Source organism: Tamandua tetradactyla, chromosome 13 (genome assembly GCF_023851605.1).
Source record: "Tamandua tetradactyla isolate mTamTet1 chromosome 13, mTamTet1.pri, whole genome shotgun sequence".
Taxonomy (NCBI): domain Eukaryota; kingdom Metazoa; phylum Chordata; class Mammalia; order Pilosa; family Myrmecophagidae; genus Tamandua; species Tamandua tetradactyla.
This window is the reverse complement of record NC_135339.1, coordinates 24,765,359-24,784,901: the sequence shown is the minus strand read 5'-3', so window position 1 is coordinate 24,784,901 and position 19,543 is coordinate 24,765,359. Positions and strand designations below refer to the sequence as shown.

At 37.6% G+C, this 19,543-nt stretch overlaps 2 protein-coding genes across 8 annotated transcripts in view; one reads left to right on the top strand and one right to left on the bottom strand.

The window, feature by feature from the left end:
- Positions 1 to 3,399, bottom strand: part of ASCC1 (activating signal cointegrator 1 complex subunit 1) — a 192,454-nt gene extending 189,055 nt beyond the window's left edge. For 2 of the 5 annotated variants that reach the window (XM_077124990.1, XM_077124991.1), the window contains exons 1-3: positions 3,287 to 3,399; positions 3,041 to 3,191; positions 176 to 320 (exon numbers count right to left, since the gene is read on the bottom strand). In XM_077124990.1, coding sequence (XP_076981105.1) covers positions 176 to 287 — 112 coding nt within the window. In that variant the 5' untranslated portion in view covers positions 288 to 320; positions 3,041 to 3,191; positions 3,287 to 3,399. The other 3 variants (XM_077124988.1, XM_077124992.1, XM_077124989.1) reach the window with 2 other exon arrangements.
- Positions 3,085 to 13,472, top strand: ANAPC16 (anaphase promoting complex subunit 16). 3 transcript variants are annotated; one of them, XM_077124993.1, is made up of 5 exons: positions 3,085 to 3,218; positions 4,534 to 4,589; positions 7,332 to 7,500; positions 12,070 to 12,144; positions 13,170 to 13,472. In XM_077124993.1, exons 3-5 carry the CDS (start codon positions 7,359 to 7,361, stop codon positions 13,283 to 13,285), a joined length of 333 nt encoding a protein of 110 aa, XP_076981108.1. In that variant the 5' UTR covers positions 3,085 to 3,218; positions 4,534 to 4,589; positions 7,332 to 7,358; the 3' UTR covers positions 13,286 to 13,472. The 3 variants fall into 3 exon arrangements, 2 of the variants coding, with proteins under 2 accessions (XP_076981108.1, XP_076981109.1); XM_077124994.1 differs by lacking the exon at positions 3,085 to 3,218 and adding an exon at positions 3,433 to 3,590; XR_013161516.1 differs by lacking the exon at positions 7,332 to 7,500 and having other exon boundaries at positions 13,170 to 13,195.
- The last annotated feature ends 6,071 nt before the right edge of the window (positions 13,473 to 19,543 follow it).

The following is a 19,543-nucleotide window of genomic DNA, read 5'->3' as shown; positions in this document are numbered from 1 at the left end:
AATCAATCCCAAACTCATTAGCGCCCTTGGACATCACCATGAAGGGAGATATGAGAGGCCAAACATTTCAAATTTAGGGGCTGACACAGAAAGACATTAAAACAAAACACCAAATTGCTCCTACTGTGCAGAGAACATTTTACTTTCAGTTTGAACAAAGAGCAACTAAGACGACCTTGATAGAAGTCCTCGTCCTCTTCTTCATGCTGACAGGTCTGTTCTTGGATGGGATTCTTCCTATAAATCCGTCCGCCGATTCTTATAAGCTGTGGACGCAGAACTTCCATGACACTGTCTCCAAATAATATTCCAGTGAAATCCTGAAAAATATATTATCACCTTACCTTTTATTTTGATCAGAAATAAAAAAGAGGAAACCTTATCTCTATTACATGAATCATTATGTAGAATTGAAAGGACATAACACAGCATCAATTCCCACTACATCATAAGCAAAGAACACGTTTAAGAACAAATCATGTCCCATCTGTGTTAGATTACCCTTGTCTGTAAGCTGCTTTAAGTCTTTTGCTGCACTTTCCACCACACTATTCCATTTCTAGACAGAAAAGGAATTTGTAAACTATTTTATTGTTGCACCCACCCCCGAAAAAAAAAAAGATGCTGAGTCCTTTATATACAGTCTGTCTAAGACTTCAAAAGATAGAGTAGCGGTCCCTTTATTACTTTAATCTAAAAGGAGTAAAATACAACATTTTGCACTTATCTAAACATTTGTTAAGTAAAAAAAGATGTCTCTCTTTCTGTCCAGCTTGATAATTTAAGACAATTTGGAATTGTATTATATTCCTTGGAGTACTTTTAGATGTGCTGATGATATATATCTAGCAACCAGATCTAGTTGCCTGTCAAATCCTAGCTAAAAAGGACTTGTGGTTATTAACAAACACATGGGCTAGGGGAGGAATCCAACCTCCATGGGTTGCTGTCCAACAAACTATACATCACCCACTGAACGGCCCAGCTTCCAGTCACTACTTAACGAATCAATAATTCAGGAACCAAAAGTTCTTTATGGCCTAGCCGTGGTTCATTTCAACCAGTTCCTACCACTTATCTTGGATAGTCTTGAAGTCCCAAACACTTATGAGTTCCAAAGAAAACAGATCAACTCTTACTACATACACTTAATGCTTCAGTCCAAGCCTCAGAGGGTCAGTTACTTTAATTGGTAGTTTGCCTGCTTAAAGAACCCAGAAGAGATTTCATGTTGTGAGAAATGACAACATACAACGTAGACATGGGTGAAGAGAGGGCATAATGAGCAATATTTAGTGACGTCACACCCTAGTGCACTATTCCCCCAAGAACTCTTCAAAAAAAGATGGAAAAAAAGTTTCTCCACAAAAGTAAGACTTTAATGTTAAGAAGGGACCCCCAACCTTCCTGACAACAAGGGACAGAAATCCTAGAATAAGAAAACCTTCTCGACCAAAAGGAGGAAGAGCGAAATGAGACAAAATAAAGTGTCAATGGTTGAGAGATTCCAAACAAAGTCAAGAGGTTATCCTGGAGGTTGTTCTTACACATGAAATAGATATCACCTGTTTAGTTAAGGTGTCATGGAGAAGCTGGAGACAAGTGCCTGAAAACGCAGAGCTGTGTTCCAGTAGCCATGTTTCTTGAAGATGATTGTATAATGAAATAGCTTTCGCAATGGGACTGTGTGATTGTGAAAAACTTGGGTCTGATGCTCCTTTTATCTACCTTACCAACAAAACAGTAAAACCTAGGGATTAAAAATAAATTAATAATAGGGGGAACAAATGTTAAAATAAATTTAGTAGACTGAAATACTAGTGATCAATGAAAGGGAGGGGTAAGGGGTATGGTATGTATGAATTTTTTTCTGTTTTCTTCTTATTTCTTTTTCTGAATTGATGCGAATGTTCTAAGAAACGATCATGATGATGAATATACAACTATGTGATGAAAACAAAAAAGTCACAAATGAAATCAAGTGCCTTATACTGAAGCCTTTAAAAAATTATATAGTGATCATAAAACTTATAAAAAATACAATTTTTTAGAAAATAAATATAATATCTATATGTGCCATCAAACCTTATTAAAAATGTATATTAATGTTTCAACTAAAAAAAAAACAGTTCTTTTGTATCTCAATCATTTGAAATAATTAGAATATGCAAACCAATAGTCAAAAATTAGATTACAGATTACCAGGGATCAGGGTAGGGTGAGGGAATTGGGAGTTAATACTCAATTGGTGGAATATCTGTTTGGAGTGGTGGAAAAGTTCTGATAATGGATGGAGGTGATACAGCACGACATTGTGAATATAATTAGCACGACTGAATTGTTCACTTGAAAGTGGCTCAAAAGGGAAATTTTAGGTTGTACATATTTTATCAGAATAAAAATATTCAAACTTGTAGAACTACAACACAGAGTGAAGCCTATTGTAAACTATGGACTATAGTTAAATGTATAATTATAATAATATTGTTTCATTAATTGTAACAAAGGTGTCACAGTAACGCAAAATAGTAACAGAAAACTCTGTGTTTGGTGGGGGAGGTAAATGGGAACTCTGTACTTTCTGCATGATTTTTCTGCAAAACTGCAATGGCTGTAATTTAAAAAAAAATTAATCCAGGAGAGAAAGATAAAATAAAAAATAGTACAAAACTAGTCGACTAAAACAGGTGGCTCATTAAAGAAATGGACTGATCAGTTTTTTAAAAAAAAAAAAAGATGGGGCCCCCAGACCATGACCTCTGGATGAAGAGAAACAGCAGACTCATCTACCTTTTCTACATGGCTCTCCGCTACGAGACCGCTCAGAAGGAAGGGAATAACTAACCGCACTCTGCTACGTGTAGTTTAGAGAAAGAAAAGCAGAAGCCCTGCAACATCGAGAGGGAAGGTGACGCCTTGAATCACAAAAGTGAGCAGAAAAACTAGCAAGCCAAAGCGAGACGAGAAATGAGAACTCCGCTACTCCCGGGAAACCGAGGTTTGTGAGAAAGCGAAGTCCCCAGGAAGCGCGTTTCCGCACCTGCTCCTTTCCGTCCTGGCCACGCCCACCACAGTACTAGCGCGCGCGCGCACGCCGCCGCCGCCGCGGGCTTCCTCCACGTGGGCACGAGCACGCCTCCGTCCTCGTAGATGTGAGTCGGGCCGTTCCGGATGGTCGTAGGGGCGGGGCTCTAAAGGAAAAGGCCAAAGCCGCTGAGGTAAGTAACGGAAGGTGTAAGGACCTTCGGGAGCTTTGTGGAAAGGGAGTTGGTCCCTGGGGTCCTACCTGAAGGGACTAGGAAAATGGAGAAAGTAGGAGGAGAAACAGGAGTCTGCTGCAACGGGTGTGAAAGAATTTCCTCAAACTGTGTCGGACTAAGTGCGCATGCGGGGCGAGGTTACGGCGCCTGCGCTTTGGGATGGCACCGGTGGCGCCCCCTCCCTGTCTTTGGAATGGGGCCGGATGCTGTAACTTGGGGGTTAGGAGCCGCTCGCGTTTTGACTCCTCCCGTTTCCGACCTTTATCTCTTCACCCCACCGGTTTTAACTGCAGCGTCTGTTTGATTTGGATTCTAATACAGCTGCTTAGGGTAAATGCAGTGGAATGGTTTTGTGAAGATGAAATTTAAAGATTGCTTGTATTAATTTGCTTTTATACCGGAGTAGGAATTTCCTTCAGCGTCCATTTCTTTTTGATAAGGAAACTTAAAAAAAAAATACTCTTTTTAAGAAAATAGTTATATGTTGGTCTGCTAGAGAGGAAAGTAGTTAATGAATGCGAGGTCATCCTTATCTTAGATAAAATAAACATTTAATTATCTTAATTGTGGGCACAGCCCTGCTGTGTCCCCCCAAGTATTGCTCTCATATGAGTAGTTCTATTGGCAATAGTCCCAGCTTCCCTGATCTAGCCAAGCCTCAGAGCAGTTCATCATCAATATTTATTCATCCATCAAAATTTTACTGAACACCTACTGTGGGGCCGGCCTGGCATCCTGGTGGGAGATGGAATCATGTAAATAGATCTGCAGAATGGTGAAGATAAAGAAAACGGTAACGGACCAACCCTCATAACACCACGTTTCTCTATAGCATGCATGACCTTTGCTGAACTGCCTTGATTAACCCTGTGTTCTATCATTTGTTCGTTATTCATTTAGGGAACACTCTTATCCCGGTTCTGGGCTAGGCCTTGAGGACAGAAAGACAACTCCTTCCTATTTCCTAGATCATAATATTCTTCGTAAGACAGTGGAAAGAAATGAAAATGTCAAGTGCATTAGTTGAGAGTATTATTCCCTCTTCCTGAGCAGGCCCTTACCCTCTAAGAGCTTGCCTGTCTCTATGTCAGTTGGAGAGAATTAGAACTTTTCTCATGAGTAATTGTGTTGAGTAAATATCCATTAGTGATTTTGAATAGTTGATGTTTATTAAGTGCCTGTATCTGTTCCAAATGCTTTTTTGTGAATTAACTAATGAATATGGTCTCTGTAATACCCCTATGAGGTAATCACTATTATACCCGTTTTACAGATGAGGCAGTGGAGGAACAGAGAGGTTAAGTGATTTGACCCAGAGTCCCACAGCAGGTAAGTAGCAAAACCAGGACCTGAACTCAGGCAGAAACTGGCTTCAGAGTCTGAGCTCTTGCTAGGCTGTTGACCTCTCACATAGTACATCAGTGCCAACAGACATTACTTCAAAAATGCCACTGTGAAAATTGTTGCAGTGAAATGTTTAATACATTTCAGTAAACATTTACTTAGCAGCTACCTGCTTACTACAGGTCAGGCATTTTGTTTGGATCTGGTGATCAGAATGTCTGCCCTTCTAGAGCAGTTACAATCTAGGGCTAATTGTTGGTTTCACTTTAACTCCTGTTTACCACTTGCTATTAACATTCAAAATTTAACCTATGTCTTTAGATCCAGAAATTACTTAGGTATATCTTTCCATTTAGAGGACACTGCTTATTTATGTTCACGTCAGCTTTGTGCTGATTCTGCACTCCAGTAGTTTTCAACCCTGGCTGTTTGGTGTATTGAATGATAGTAGTTCTGAGAGTTTGAAAAAAAATAGGATGAAAAAGAATCCTTTTGATTATATTCAGTTTAGATATCATACTGGCTAGCCTTTGAAGCTTCACTCTGGCAGTGACTTGGATACTCTGAGCAACTGATCTCAAAATTTAAAGTTATCTGTTGTTTTGCAATTGAATAGAACATTCATCCAGGTGCAGGAAAAAGTTTAAAGAGTTTTAAGTCTTAGGTGAGATATGTAAATAGTTCACAGTAGATTCTACTGTGAACTGATGGAAAATACTCTGAGCTACTCTCTAAAAGATGGCCTCATTGTCTGTACTCTTAATTTGAATCTCACCAGAAGTCAGTGGAGATTGGGCCTGATCAGTTTAAGTACTTTTTAAAAAGCATTTAGAACCTTGTTGAGCTGTATTTTGACCCAGTATGGTGCAAAGGACTGGACATGGAATCTAACTTGGGAAGTTATCACCTTTGTGGGTATGAATACATTTTGAAAAGTTATTAGAGCTCAGGAGAAAAAGGAAAGTTTATCTAATAGCAAGATTGAAAATGTCGTTAATCAAATTGCATTTTTAGTAGGCTGACAGTCTAATTAAAGTAGTTACGTTACTGTTCCCATATCCTACTTCAGTATTAATTGATATTACTTATAGGTATATAATGAAATCAGAACCCACACTCTGTTTCTCTGACATTTTTAAATCATCATCACAAAATTAAGGAAACAGAATATATCAAAATTGCATAGCATTGAGGTGCACTGGTAGTTCAGTGCAGAATTCTCACCTGCCATAAAGGAGACGCGGGTTTGATTCCTGGCCCATGCACCCAAAAAAAAAAAAAAAACCAAATCCATTGTAAAGAAAATTCCCTATGATATACATATATACATATGACATCTGCCTCTGTGTGTATATATGCATAGATACAAAAATACATATATGTAGGGTAATATGTTAAAAAAACTATAGCGTATCATCTTCATTGCTAGGAAACTGGATTCTGTATATATCTATGTAGCATTCCCTCATTTCTAAAATTTTTTCTAAAAGGAATTTTAACTTTTTGTAACAAATGTGTACATTTTGCAACTAGCAAAAAACTTAATGAAAAATATTCATCTAAAATTCTTTCATTCTGGCCATTAAGAGGGAAATTCATTTTTTAAATCCTTTTAAAGCATTTTTTTCTCTTTTAATTGAGATTAAATTCACATAACCATTAGCCATTTTAAAGGTGCAATACAGAGTAGTCATCCCTTTAAGTACTAGACTTGGCGTTATCCAATACAGTAAACACTAGCCACGTATAGCTATTTAAATTTATATGAATAAACATTAAATAACATTTAAAATACAGTTCTTCAGTCACACTAACTCAATAGATAATGTGGCTAGGGGCTACCATATTGGACAGTGCAGAAATAGAACATTAAAACATTTCCATCATGGCAGAAAATTCCTTTAGACAGCGCAATACTAGACCATTCAGTTCAGAAAACACTTTTGTGTGTGTGGTATAAGCATCTGTGGCAAAGAGAGTGTTTTTGTTTTGAACTTTTGTAAGGTGTCATATATTCAGTACAGATTTTTCCATTGATATCCAAACTTTCTGATTTCTTTATATATGACAGGATTAAACATGCATAACTGCTCTATTCCAAATAGGCCATGATCTCCAATATCATTTCCTGAGCTATTTTGTTCCAGTTTTGGTACGCCACCAAGTGATGAATTTGGGTATTACATTTGGATGAAAAGGTTAAAAAAAATTTTTTAATGAAAGGGCCAATATGTATTTCCTAACCAATTCTTCCTTGGGAACAGAACACAGTGTTATTCTGGAATTTTATGTGGAAAATTTTAAGTGAATATTTGGTGTGTCTTGATCAGGATGTACCCAAGACAAACTGTCCTATGGAGCATGGTTGTTATATCCTCACGTAATTTATTTTCTCAGTCAAATTTCTGCCTTGGCACTGCCATATCACTCCTTCATAACCCACTAATCACCCACGATCTATCTTAAGCACAGCATAAACAGTTTGCTAATGGTAGAAAGTAGGGTTTTAAGTAGATAAACTATTCTTAAATACATTCCCACCTAAAAAGCTGAGGGTGACATTTTAGCCCCAGAGCATCAATGACAGACTTTAATAGAAGAAAAGATAGAAAAAAGGGGGAATTAATTCTTTACCAAACTGTATTCTGGCCCTTATGGCAGCTAGAATGAAACACTGTCAATCTTACATCCATAAACCTGCCAATTGCTGTTTTTCTTTTTCTGTAGTGAAGTGAGGATTCTACTAGAGAGGAAATGGCTGCCTCTTCATCATCCTCCTCAGCTGGTGGGGTCAGTGGAAGTTCTGTCACTGGATCTGGTTTCAGTGTCTCAGACCTTGCACCACCACGGAAAGCCCTTTTCACCTACCCCAAAGGAGCTGGAGAGATGTTAGAAGGTGATCTCATGCTGCTTTTTGCTGAATAATTGGATTCAGACCTGCAGTGAATATTAATTGTAAAGACGCTATTAAGTGGATTAGAGATGTTTGCCCTGATTTCCACTCTACTTTTCATATATCTTCCATATCTTAAAATAATACCCTTGAAACACTTATGAACCTTTCTCCAGAATCAGAATTTGGGATCTGAAGAAGACATTGAAAATCAAGGAGTTATCTAGAGATACTTAGTTTCAAAAAACAGTAAAGTGATTTGACCACGTTAAAGGCAAAACGTCAGTACAAGAACCAGCTATTCTCTTTAATATCCTGCTCCAGTGTGCTTTGTCCTGGCACCATTCAACCTCCCTATGGTTAGTAAATTTGATGGATTTGTTTTGTAATAAATTTAATCTATAGATAGATCAACCCCATCAGAGAGGTTTTAAAAGGAAACAAAAACTAATATGCTACCTTTATATCTGAACATGTCTTTCCTGGCCCACTGCAGGACAGTACTGTATGTTTGCTAGCACTGGAGCTGGATTTGCATAAAACCATTTACATACACCCTTACTCAGCACACATTTGCAGACTGGCTAGCCAAGCATAATCAGGGTCTAGGCTTAAAGCATGAAATAGCATTGGTACCAGGGCTTTCTCAGATTCATGTATACTGTGGTGAAATCAGCTGAGCTAATGACTAAGAGGCAGCAGTTTTTATCACTTCTAGTTTTTTTTTCTCAGTATTCATTGGACCTGGGTCACTCTAGAAGCTAGAGCAGTAATTCTTAATAAGAGGCATAAAAATCACCTGAGGAACTCATTTAAAAATGTTTATTTCTGTGCCCATATTAGAGCTTGTGAATTAGATTGGTTTAGGAAGCAGCTGGGAATCTTCATTTTTGACCAACATCCAGAGGATTCTGATAGATGTAGTCCTCTCATCATACTTTGAAAAGCATCGGCAAAGAACTTATTAAGGATTCAAAATCTACTTGATGCTAGCACTTTTATGCTTTATTATATTGGTCTTTTTTGCCTTAAATCTTACATATTTCAGTAAGTATATTTAAAATTAATCTAGAAAATATTTCTGCTTATGTATGTGAGAGGTACAAACTATAGTGAGCTTTATACATATACTTGACCTAAGCCAGGGAAAACAAAATTCGTTTATTAAGAAATTCATTTATTACAGAAAAACATGAAAAATCCTGGAACCCTAAGGCTCTGTTGTTTGATTTGGGCATAATTAGTAGTGAAGTAGATGACCAGGTAGTATAGTTAGTGATACATCTGTGGGTGTATGTCTTTTTTTTTTCTTCAATTGTGTAAACTAAAGACTTGAGTTAGGATCACTGAATCTGGAGATAGTAAATGATTTGGGCCTTGATTAATATATTTGGGACTAAAAATATATTATGACTTTATGCATCAGAGACCTAGTATTAAGGCAATTTCCCACAAATCAAGTTAAAGTTGGAGGCACTTTAATTGTTTAATGAGTTTTATAGCAGCAGAGGAGAAATTAGTATTTAATGGTGGGGCTCTAAGATTGAAGTCGTTTAAGTTCTGACTACAGGATGAATTTAATATGGAAGATGTCTCCATTGTCTTGAAATTGTCAGCGTTTTTTGTCAGAATATACCAGATTACTAGGAGATGAAGAAAGCCTTCTGAGATTAGTCTGAATGTTAATGTTCTAATGAGTTTTAGATCTATCCATTTTTATTCCATCCCTGTGTGTTTCATGAAGAAATATATTTGGTCACTATTGTAGGATGAGGTTATATCAAGTTTAAATTCACAATGCAGTTTTGATTGTTCACTTTCTTAGGTTCGCCCACGTCGTAAAGCTGCTAATACTTGAAGAAAGACTATGAAAAATACTGTAAAGATGGTAACCCCTGAAAAATCTTGGTCCAATCAAGACTGTTAGGTTGAAAAGATTATGAATAAATAAGGCTTCTATATTTGGAAGTATTTTCTACCATGTTTATGGGTAATATTATTACATAAATAATTTAACACACATTTACCTGGCCATTTACTTTAATAAAATATGAAAATAGAGAAGGATGGGTTGCCTGTTCAGAGTAAGGAACAGAAATCATCAGGAATCAAGGTTGAAGATGCTGTTTATAATCTTAACAGGTTTAACTTGATCTTGGATCCTCCAAAGTTCAGGATAATAAACACAAATAACCTGTAGCTAACCTTGTGTGTTAACTTTTCAGTGCAAGTGTCTGCTCGTTGATAGTAGACACCTCACATAAGCAATATACAGCAGTTCCCAGCATTTTCCTGCCCTTGGCTAAAATTGTCCTCACTCAGTTATTAGTGAGCAAATTAGAGACTGACTTTCAGCCCAGAAATGGCTGTATCTTAGTGACATTGGGAGCCACTGAAGAATAAATTATCTGGCATTATTTTATTTCCTGCTGTGAGGTAATATTCTCTTAAATGAATTTGTTAGCATCCTTTTTATTGAAGTTGGCAATGGTGTTAGATTTGGGCAATTTATTGAACTTTTCATTATTTATAACCTTTACATGTCCCTTAAGAGGAAAGTTGATGCATTACTACTTGGTATATTACAAAGAGCTTGATTACAATTTCTAAGTGGAAGACAGATTGCCCCAGGCTGACTCCAGACTTTTGATTGGTACAGATATCACATCTAATAAGATGTGGCTAAGAAGCAATGGACATCATGGTTAATACAGTATTACAAATCAGCAAAATTGTGTTCAGTAGGTATGTAGAGGCATAGAGTGATACACAGGTGCCGCTGAGAGACTAGCTTACATTCTTTTGCTTTGAAATTCAGTCATAGCGTTTATCCTAATAGCACCTGTGATTAAGTGTACGGGGGAGGTAGCACTTCCGAGAGCTTCCATATCCATCTTGGCCTGTTCCTTCTATCTCATAATACCTAGTGCCTTATGTCAGATCCTCAAGTTCAGGATCAAGCCACCTGGGAGATAAGCTCTTTCTGCTTTGCTCTTTGTAAAATAAAACTTGAGTGAATATAATTCATTAAACACAAGGATATGAATAAGGTAATGCTGGCTTTTCATTTATACAGAAGCACTCTATAATAAATTCCACATTGGTGTCAATTATTTACAATTCTTCTATAGTGAGATTTATATTTGTTTGCTGCCCATAGTACGTATTTTAAAAAACTCAGTGAAGTCTTTAGGTTGCCTTAATCTTTAAACTGGTCAGTCATTATAAATTCTGTTAATTGAAAATTAAATTACTGCTCAGTTTTGATGATATGCTTACAAATGATTTACATTCAGCCAGAGAAATGGGGATGAATAGAGGGAATAGGATCATATCTGATATATTGTACAATATGTAGAAAAGTGGTTAAACTTATAGAATATAAACTTCTCCCTAAAAGGTACATCCCAATAATTGTATTTTCTTATACTTGCTCTCTCTTTTTTTCCCTATAATTCTGAAAATAATATTGGAAGGAAGTCCTCTTGGTTGTGTAGTCAAGCCACTTGGAGACAATATTTGTAGTTTTTCACATTGGTTACTGTGACTCCTGAAATAAGGTCTGCCTTGTGTGAAACTCAGCATGAGGCCAAAATGTATTAATTAATCTTATCTGTTTGTCACTTAATATCTAACCTAGAAACCAACACATGATTGATGGATGAATGCTTGACACACAATGGTGTTGGAATGAACTACCACCTAAAAAGGACAGCTGTATCCTCTTCCTCCATCTGTGTTAAGATTTTGCAATAAGATACTTGCTCCAAATGGTTTCTACTACCCTTTTAAAAATCACGTTTTCCTACATGAGCTTTATGTCTTTTGGGGTATGTTTTGCTGTATCAGACTTTGCTTGACCAGGAATAACAGGAACTAGCTTGTGTTTCACAATTGTCTTCCAAGTGCTATGATGACCAAATCACCCACCTCCTTGTTGGCAGTTCTTGGCACTAGTGCAATGCAAGATTCTGAAATTGCACCATACTCTTATCACCGTGCAAATTGCAGTGTTTTGGTTCAGTTGGAAAATCAAGGTTACTACTTGCGTTACAGAATGAAATTTCCCAACAGTGTTTTGTGATGGTCATGATGATGTAATTTGATATTAAAAATCAACAATAGCTATTTTCTCCTCAACTTTATCCTTTAGAATGAAAAGGACTTAGAGTTTTGGTGTACCTTTGTATTTTGATAACACAGGAGCCACATGGCCAAATGTGTCAGCTGTCAGTGTTTGCCTGATATACAGAGTAGGAGAACAGTAAGAAACTCAGGTTTTAAGGGTAATGTTGACGAGGACATCAGACTGAGGTTTCTTGTTTTTGTTTTTTTAAGGACTATTTTAAAACTCTTAAACAAGTAGAGGAACTATTTTAATATTCTAGGTATAGAAGTAGCTTTTATAACAAAGCAGTGTTCGTTTTAAATGAAACAGAAGCCTTCTTTGTAAATGCTAAAAAGTAGATCCTGAATGTAAAAGTAGGGAAAGGAATGGACCCGTTTACTTAGTTTAGATTAAAATTTAGAGCCCTTAGAGCAGATTAAAATCTTTTCCTCTTTTGTTTGTAGATGGCTCTGAGAGATTTCTCTGTGAATCTGTTTTCAGCTATCAAGTAGCATCTACACTAAAACAAGTGAAACATGGTAAGCACATGAGTGTTGTGTGTTTGACTATGAGAATAAATGTACTGGGAGAGGGAAATTCAGCAAGGTTGGTGTGTTCTTGTGACAAAAACTGCCAAAACTCAGCAAGGTTCTTTAAGTGGACTTCTTAAATTACCTGCAGACATGAACATTCTAAGGTCTTAATCCAGGCATAATGTCCACATTGAGGCTTACAGATGAAGTCAAAAGGGCTAGTTTTCTAGGACAGTTAATGTATCCTATTCCTCATGTGTTATTTTTTTCTCTGCTTTCTGAAACTTCCTTTTACCAGTGTCCTCTCCAAGTTACCATCATCATCTTCATCTTAAGATATTTGTATAATACTTTACAGACTCTCTGGACATTGTAATCCTGGTCTTGCCTTTTCTGTTCCGTCAGGCCTTGTACTCCTTAACCAGACCATTTCTCTATTGAAAGCATTGTTACGTAGGGGGAAGTAAGCTTCAGTTGCCTCTAAGCCTAGGATCTTAGTACACGAATCACTATGGTATGGAGGATGATACTTCTTTTTTTGTCGTTTTTACTTTTTAAGAGTACAGCACAGCACAGATTGAATTACGTATGTTATTAAAATAAAAAGTTAAAAAAAGAAAGTGAGCATAGAAGTTGCCTTCTAATGAAACCTGTTGACAGAGGCTACATAATGTGAGTGAAAAAAAGAAATGGGGTTCTGATTCTTACAATACCTGCGGGAGAAAAAAAGTATGTATTATACTTGAAAATATTCAGAATACCAAGTAGATGTTTATTTTGACATGGAAGGTTTCATTCATCTGCATAATAAAAAGCAGAGAAGTTGAAAAGGGAGTGATTGGGAATGTTCTTTTTTTCCTTTTAAAAGATTAAGTCTTCTGACCAACATAGAATTAGACACCATTACTAGAATACTGAGGAATAATCCATCTAGAAATTAACTTTGAAACCAGTGATCATGTTGGTGGTTGGTGACGGTCTCGTGGGAAATACATCGTTGTATTATTTATTACCTCCTTGACTCTTTACAGATCAGCAAGTTGCTCGGATGGAAAAACTAGCTGGTTTGGTAGAAGAGCTGGAGGCGGATGAGTGGCGATTTAAACCCATCGAGCAGCTGCTGGGGTTCACACCCTCTTCGGGGTGATGTTGCCTTGGATCACCACCTCTAGAGCCCAGCAAGTGAGCGCCAGTGAGGGACTTTTCTGACAGCCTCCATAGCCATCCCGAGAGTCACAGCTACATGGCTGAATTGTTTATTCACTTCCATATTTGGCTTCTCTGTATCTGTCCACAAGCAACAAATACTTAAATATGTGCTCTTGCAGGGAAAATTTTGTTTGTTTTTTTTTTTGAAACTATTGGGAACCAGATTAAGACAATCAGTAACAGAGAACCAGAAGTTTTGGGTTTGAGTGATATTTATAAAACTATACAAGCCAGTTGGGACACATGCCAGAATTGACCAACAGAATGGCTTCTATCCTGTCATTCATTCAGTGCTTGGAAATCCTTACCAGTCAAGTCCAAGGTATTTTTATAACTACAAGGTCTATAGTTATAAAATACATTTCTGATCTAAAACTAGATGAATGTGATCTCAACTGAGGATCTGTCCAAATGAGGAATTTTTAATATTCATTTTTGTCTATTTTCAAAAGTCTAGTTCTACAGATTCTGACTTTTTCTAACCTCTGCTAGACATGTTAAGTGCTGGCACAATTAATTGCTTTTTGAAGGTTGAAGTACTGTAAAATAAAGCTGCAAGTAAAACCCTTTTAAACACAGAAATCCTGAGTTCATGTCATCAATGGACTCAAGCAGTTCTGTAGCAAATAACTCCTTTGAAAGAGCTCCAAAATGGTTTTTTTATCCTTTCCAAGTCTCAGGGATTTGGGATGGGGAAGAGGTCAAATTGCTTTTTTACAAAAAAGGAATCTAAAAAACATTTCTCCTAACCAAATGGTATATTTCTTTTACCTCAAAGATTCATCTTTATAGGAATATCTGAATTTCTCATCAGTATCTGAGTAGATCTTTATACCAGTATAGAGAAAAACCTGGAAGACTAAGCAGGTGTATTTTTTCCTCCCTCAGGGGACCTCTATTTTTTCTCAATTAGGAGAATCATCTATTGAGATTGTATGCAAATTCTGCCTTGGACAGCATTTTGTCTTTCTCCTCATTAATAACTTGTACCTGACCTGCTTAGAGTTGCTTAATTATAAATAAATATAATCCCAATAGCAATTGGCCTTAATCTCAGGAGTTCAAAATGTTTGGCACACACTACCTGACAGAATGAGGTGACCTCATCCAGTTGTAAGGAGCAGAGCACAGTGAAGTTTAAGCCCTGCTCATGGTCACATAGCTCAGGCAGAGGGAAATCTTGGAACTTGGAATAGAGCACAGTCGCTTAAAATTTAACCCACTATTCTTTTTTTTTTCTCCTTACCCCTCCCATTCACCAATCACCAGCATTTCGATGTACTAAATTTATTTTAACATTTTCCCCTAATATTTATTTATTTTTAATCCATATGTTTTACTTACCCATCGATAAGGTAGACAAAAGGAGCATCAGACACAAGACTCTCATAACCACACAGTCACACTGCAACAGCCATATCATCATACAATTATCTTCAAGAAATATAACCACTGGAGCACAGCTCCACATTTTCAGGCAGTTCCCTCCAGCCTCTCCATGATACCTTGACTAAACAGGTGGTATCTATTTAATGTGTAAGAATAACCTCCAGGATAACCTCTCGACTCTGTTTGGAATCTCTCAGCCATTGACACTTTATTTTGTCCAATTTTGCTCTTCTCCCTTTTGGTAGAGAAGATTTTCTCAATCCCTTGATGCTGAATCCCAGCTCATTCTAGGATTTCTGTCCCACATTGCCAGGAAGGTCCACACCCCTGGGAGTCATGTCCCACGTAGAGAGGGGGAGGGCAGTGAGTTTGCTTGTTGTGTTGGCTGCGAGAGAGGCCACATCTGAGCAACAGAAGAGGGTCTCTTGGGGGTGACTCTTAGGCCTCGTTTAAAGTAGGCTTAGCCTATCCTTTGCAGGATTAGGTTTCATATGAACAAACCCCAAGATTGGAGGCTCGGCCTATTGCTTTGGCTGCCCCCATTCCCTGTGAGAATATCAAGAATTCTCCACTTTAACCCACTATTCCTGTCTCTAAAGCAGATCAAAGCATAAGTAGTACTAGGCTACAAACTCTTGTTTCCATGTTAATACTTATCAGCCAAAACAAGTTCCATATTTGAAAGCAGATTGCTAATGTACTTTTTAGCATCAGCCATCTCAATGATTAACAAGGGATAAATTTTAAATATCTAGACTGCAATAAACCTTTACATCAGATTTTCAGTGACAGTTTAAAGGCAATCACTACCTTTCTTTTACTTGTCTAATTTGCATAATTGCACAGCCTAGGCTACTGTATTATACCATCTTTACTCTTTGGTATTTGAACTTATTGTAGAACTTTTTCTCTTTAAGTTGGACATTTATTTTTATATGTCCTTAGAAACTGAAGAGATCTCTGGGATGAATTAAAACCCTTTCTGAACCACCTTTCCCAGTGATCATTCAGCTGCTACTTCAGCCCTGCCAGCAGTAACAAGACCTGCACCATTTTTTGAAGACAGCACCCATCCCTACCCCTTTCTTATAGGCCTTTATATCTCATCCCTACACCTGTTAACTCTACTTAAGTATAGTCATCTATACTATGCTTATCTGTCATCACCCCTGTGCTTACTATGTGCCAATCACTCACAAGCATTGATTATAGTCCTTTCAATAACAGTGCAAGATATTTAAATCCCCCAACACAGAAAATGAAACAAAAGCTCAGAGCTATGCCAAGGCTGCAGAACTAAGTTAATGGCCAGATCTGGATTTGAAGTCTGCCAGACACCCCGTTGTATCCCACTGAACCTACCCCTGTGCCGTCAACAAAGAAAAATCCTAGAACTTTTTTTAAATGATAAAATGAATTATCTAGAGAAAATGAGCCTTGTCATTACCCTCTCTTCCTCAGTGTGTAACGATTTAGGGTCTCAGGCACAATGAAGAAACAGCCTCTTCGTTTAGGAACTAGTAGGAATTTTCTATATGTTAGTTTCTACGTGCCCTGGGGCGGGGGGCAGGGGAATGGTGCATGGTCCGGGAATCAAACCTGGGTCCCACATGGAAGGCGAGCATTCTACCACCGAACCCCCCGTGCACCCTACTACATGTCCTTTTATGAGTCTGTTCAGGGAAAATGTGGTTAGACGCTTTGAGAAAGCTATTCTTAGTGAGCAAGGAAGAGTGTAAGGGCAGAATGGCCATCCTATAAAGGAGGATGGTAACGGTGCTTCTGAGCATAAAATGCTTCAGCATTTTCACGTATGTTTGTCTCTCTTGACCTTCACAACAATCCTGTGAGATAGATGAGGCAAGTATTATGTTTTAGTTGCAGAAACTGAGACACAAAGAAGGTAGGATATTAACCAAGATTATAGTTAATAAGCAAAGGGGGCTGGATCTTTCAAATCTGTTTCTATCTCTGTGACTTCTAGTACATCATCTACTATAAAATCTGAAGGCAGAGTTTGCTGTTAATAAAGAATTACTCATGTCAATATGATACTTAATTCCATATAATTGTGTTATCTCAGGATAATGAGACATAAATAGTAAACTTAAATAGCTGCTATCTAAGTTTGCTAGGGCTGCCATAACAAAGTACTGCATGCTGTGTGGTTTCAAACAACAGAAATTTATTCAGTCACGGCCTCCAAATCAAGGTGTCAGTCAGCAAGACCATGCTTCCTCTGAAGTCGAGGATTCTGGCCATGGCTCACTGGTGTTCTTTGCCTTGTGGTATAACTCAGTCTCTGCCTCTGCCACAAGGCTGTCTTCTCTCTCGGTATCCAAATTCCAAATTTTGTAATTTCTCCTTGTAAGAAGGACCTATCCTAATTTAATTTGGCCTTATCTTAACTAATAACTTCCAAGATCCATGGGATCACATTTGTGAGACTGAGAGTTACTACTTGAACATACCTTTTGGGGGGACACAAGTCAATCCACAACAGTTGGATTTTTTTTTTTTTTTACTTTTACATATTCAAACAAAAATTGTATCTTTTGACTGCACATTTAATCTATCCAGCATCAGCATTAAAGTGTATTATCAGCATAAAGTGTATACTGATACACTGAAATGTATTACTTATCATTGCCATCCTATCTCAACACTCACCTTAAAAGACAGTAGTCTGGAACTCCATATCAGGTTGCTCTACAATCTCTTATCTGTTTGCTCGTTACCTGCAACCTATAACTTCACTTACCCCACAAGGTCGGGAGCCCTTAAATCCCTACTCCCAAGTGGCGCTTTGGATACTTAAGTATCAGTAGAACGCTTCTGTAGCAGTAGAAAACTTCTGGACCTTCAGGCTGTCATAGGTAAAGCAAAGGAGGTGGGAAGACCAAGAAAGGCCCATCAGCCAAAAGGAAGAGTAGGAAACTGCCCAAGAGCTGGTATACTTTTAGGTAAACCTAAGAGGTACTAACTAAACTTGGAGGAGGAAAAGGCCAATCTCCTCCCTACATAAATTATCTTGCCAGCTCTCCTTGTAATTACCTCAAGTTCCAACCAAAATAAAGTCTTTTGTTCCACAGTTAGCGATAAAAGGCTTAAACAACAAATACTTGGGAGAGTTAAATTTTGGACTGCAGACAGAGTGTAAGTAATATCAGATCTTTTCCTGTTTTGACAGGAAAGACAAACTCCCAGAGCTGAGTTTGGGATGGAGATGGCACCAAGTAAGAAGAACAGGGCTGGAGCATCAGGCCCTTTAGAGCAGATAATGAAACAGTATCAGTTTATTACCACCAAAAATAGCGGGGAAGTTCCTTTCCAATTGTCTTTTAGTCATTCGGCAGACATTTATTAAGCACTTGTTATGTACATGCATCTACTAGAAACTGGGGATATGATGTGAAACAGAACAGTCAACAACCTCAAGAATTTCATAATATATAAGAAGAGATTAAAAAGGTAATTTTAACGTGGTGTAAAAACTGCCCTGATAGGGGAAAACACGAGGGCTATAAAATTCCATAGCAGAGACAACTAATCCAGCTGGGCAACGGGTCAGAGAAGGGTACCTAGAAAAATGAAGTCTAGGCTGAGACCTGAAAAACAAGTAAGCAGGGTGGGAATCAAGGGAGAGGGAATAAAACATGCAGAGACCCAAGAGTGAGAAAGGGCATAATGGTTTTGAGGTTGCAGGTGGTTTGTTATGGTTGGTTCATAGAGTATAAGCACAACAGATGAGACAGGACAGAGACTGGGGCCAGGTCATGATGGGCTTGTGTTTCATGCTAAGGAATTTGAACTTCAACCAGAGGACAGTGGGGAACCATTAAAGGGTTTGAAGTAGGGAAATGACAAGATCTGGTTTCATTTCAGAAAATTCAGTGGGAGGAAAAAGTGGGAACTGATGGCATTAAGAAGCACATCCTTTAGGAAGCTGTTGTAGTAATCTAAGTGAGAGATAACTACAGCCTCGATTTAAAAGGCAAAGAGAGGGCAAAGACGCAGACGGACATTTGCACACCAGTGTTTATAGCAGCATTATCTACAATTGCAAAGAGATGGAAACAGCCAAAATGTCCATCAGACGAGTGGCTAAACAAACTGTGGCGTATACCTACGATGGAATATTATGCAGCTTTAAGACAGACTAAACTTATGAAGCATGTAATAACATGGATGGACCTAGAGAACATTATGCTGAGTGAGTCTAGCCAAAACCTAAAGGACAAATGCTGTATGGTCCCACTGATGTGAACCGACATTCGAGAATCAGCTTGGAATATATCACTGGTAACAGAGACCAGCAGGAGTTAGAAACAGGGTAAGATAATGGGTAATTGGAGCTGAAGGGATACAGACTGTGCAACAGGACTAGATACAAAAACTCAAAAATGGACAGCACAATAATACCTAAGTGTAATGTAACTATGTTGGAACGCTGAATGAAGCTGCACCTGAAATATAGTTTTTTGTTTGTTTGTTTGTTTGTATCTTTTGTTTTTGTTTTTTTCTTTTTCCTGTTTTATATATATATAGATTTTTTATTAGTATTATTATTTTAATTCTCTTCTCTATATTAACATTCTATATCTTTTTCTGCTGTTTTGCTAGTTCTTTTCCTAAATCGATGCAAATGTACTAAGAAATGATGATCATACATCTATGTGATGATACTAAGAATTACTGAGTGCATGTGTAGAATGGAATGATTTCTAAATGTTGTGTTAATTTCTTTTCTTTTTTTGATTAATAAAAAAAAATTTTTTTTAAAAAGGCAAAGAGAAGAGGATGGTTT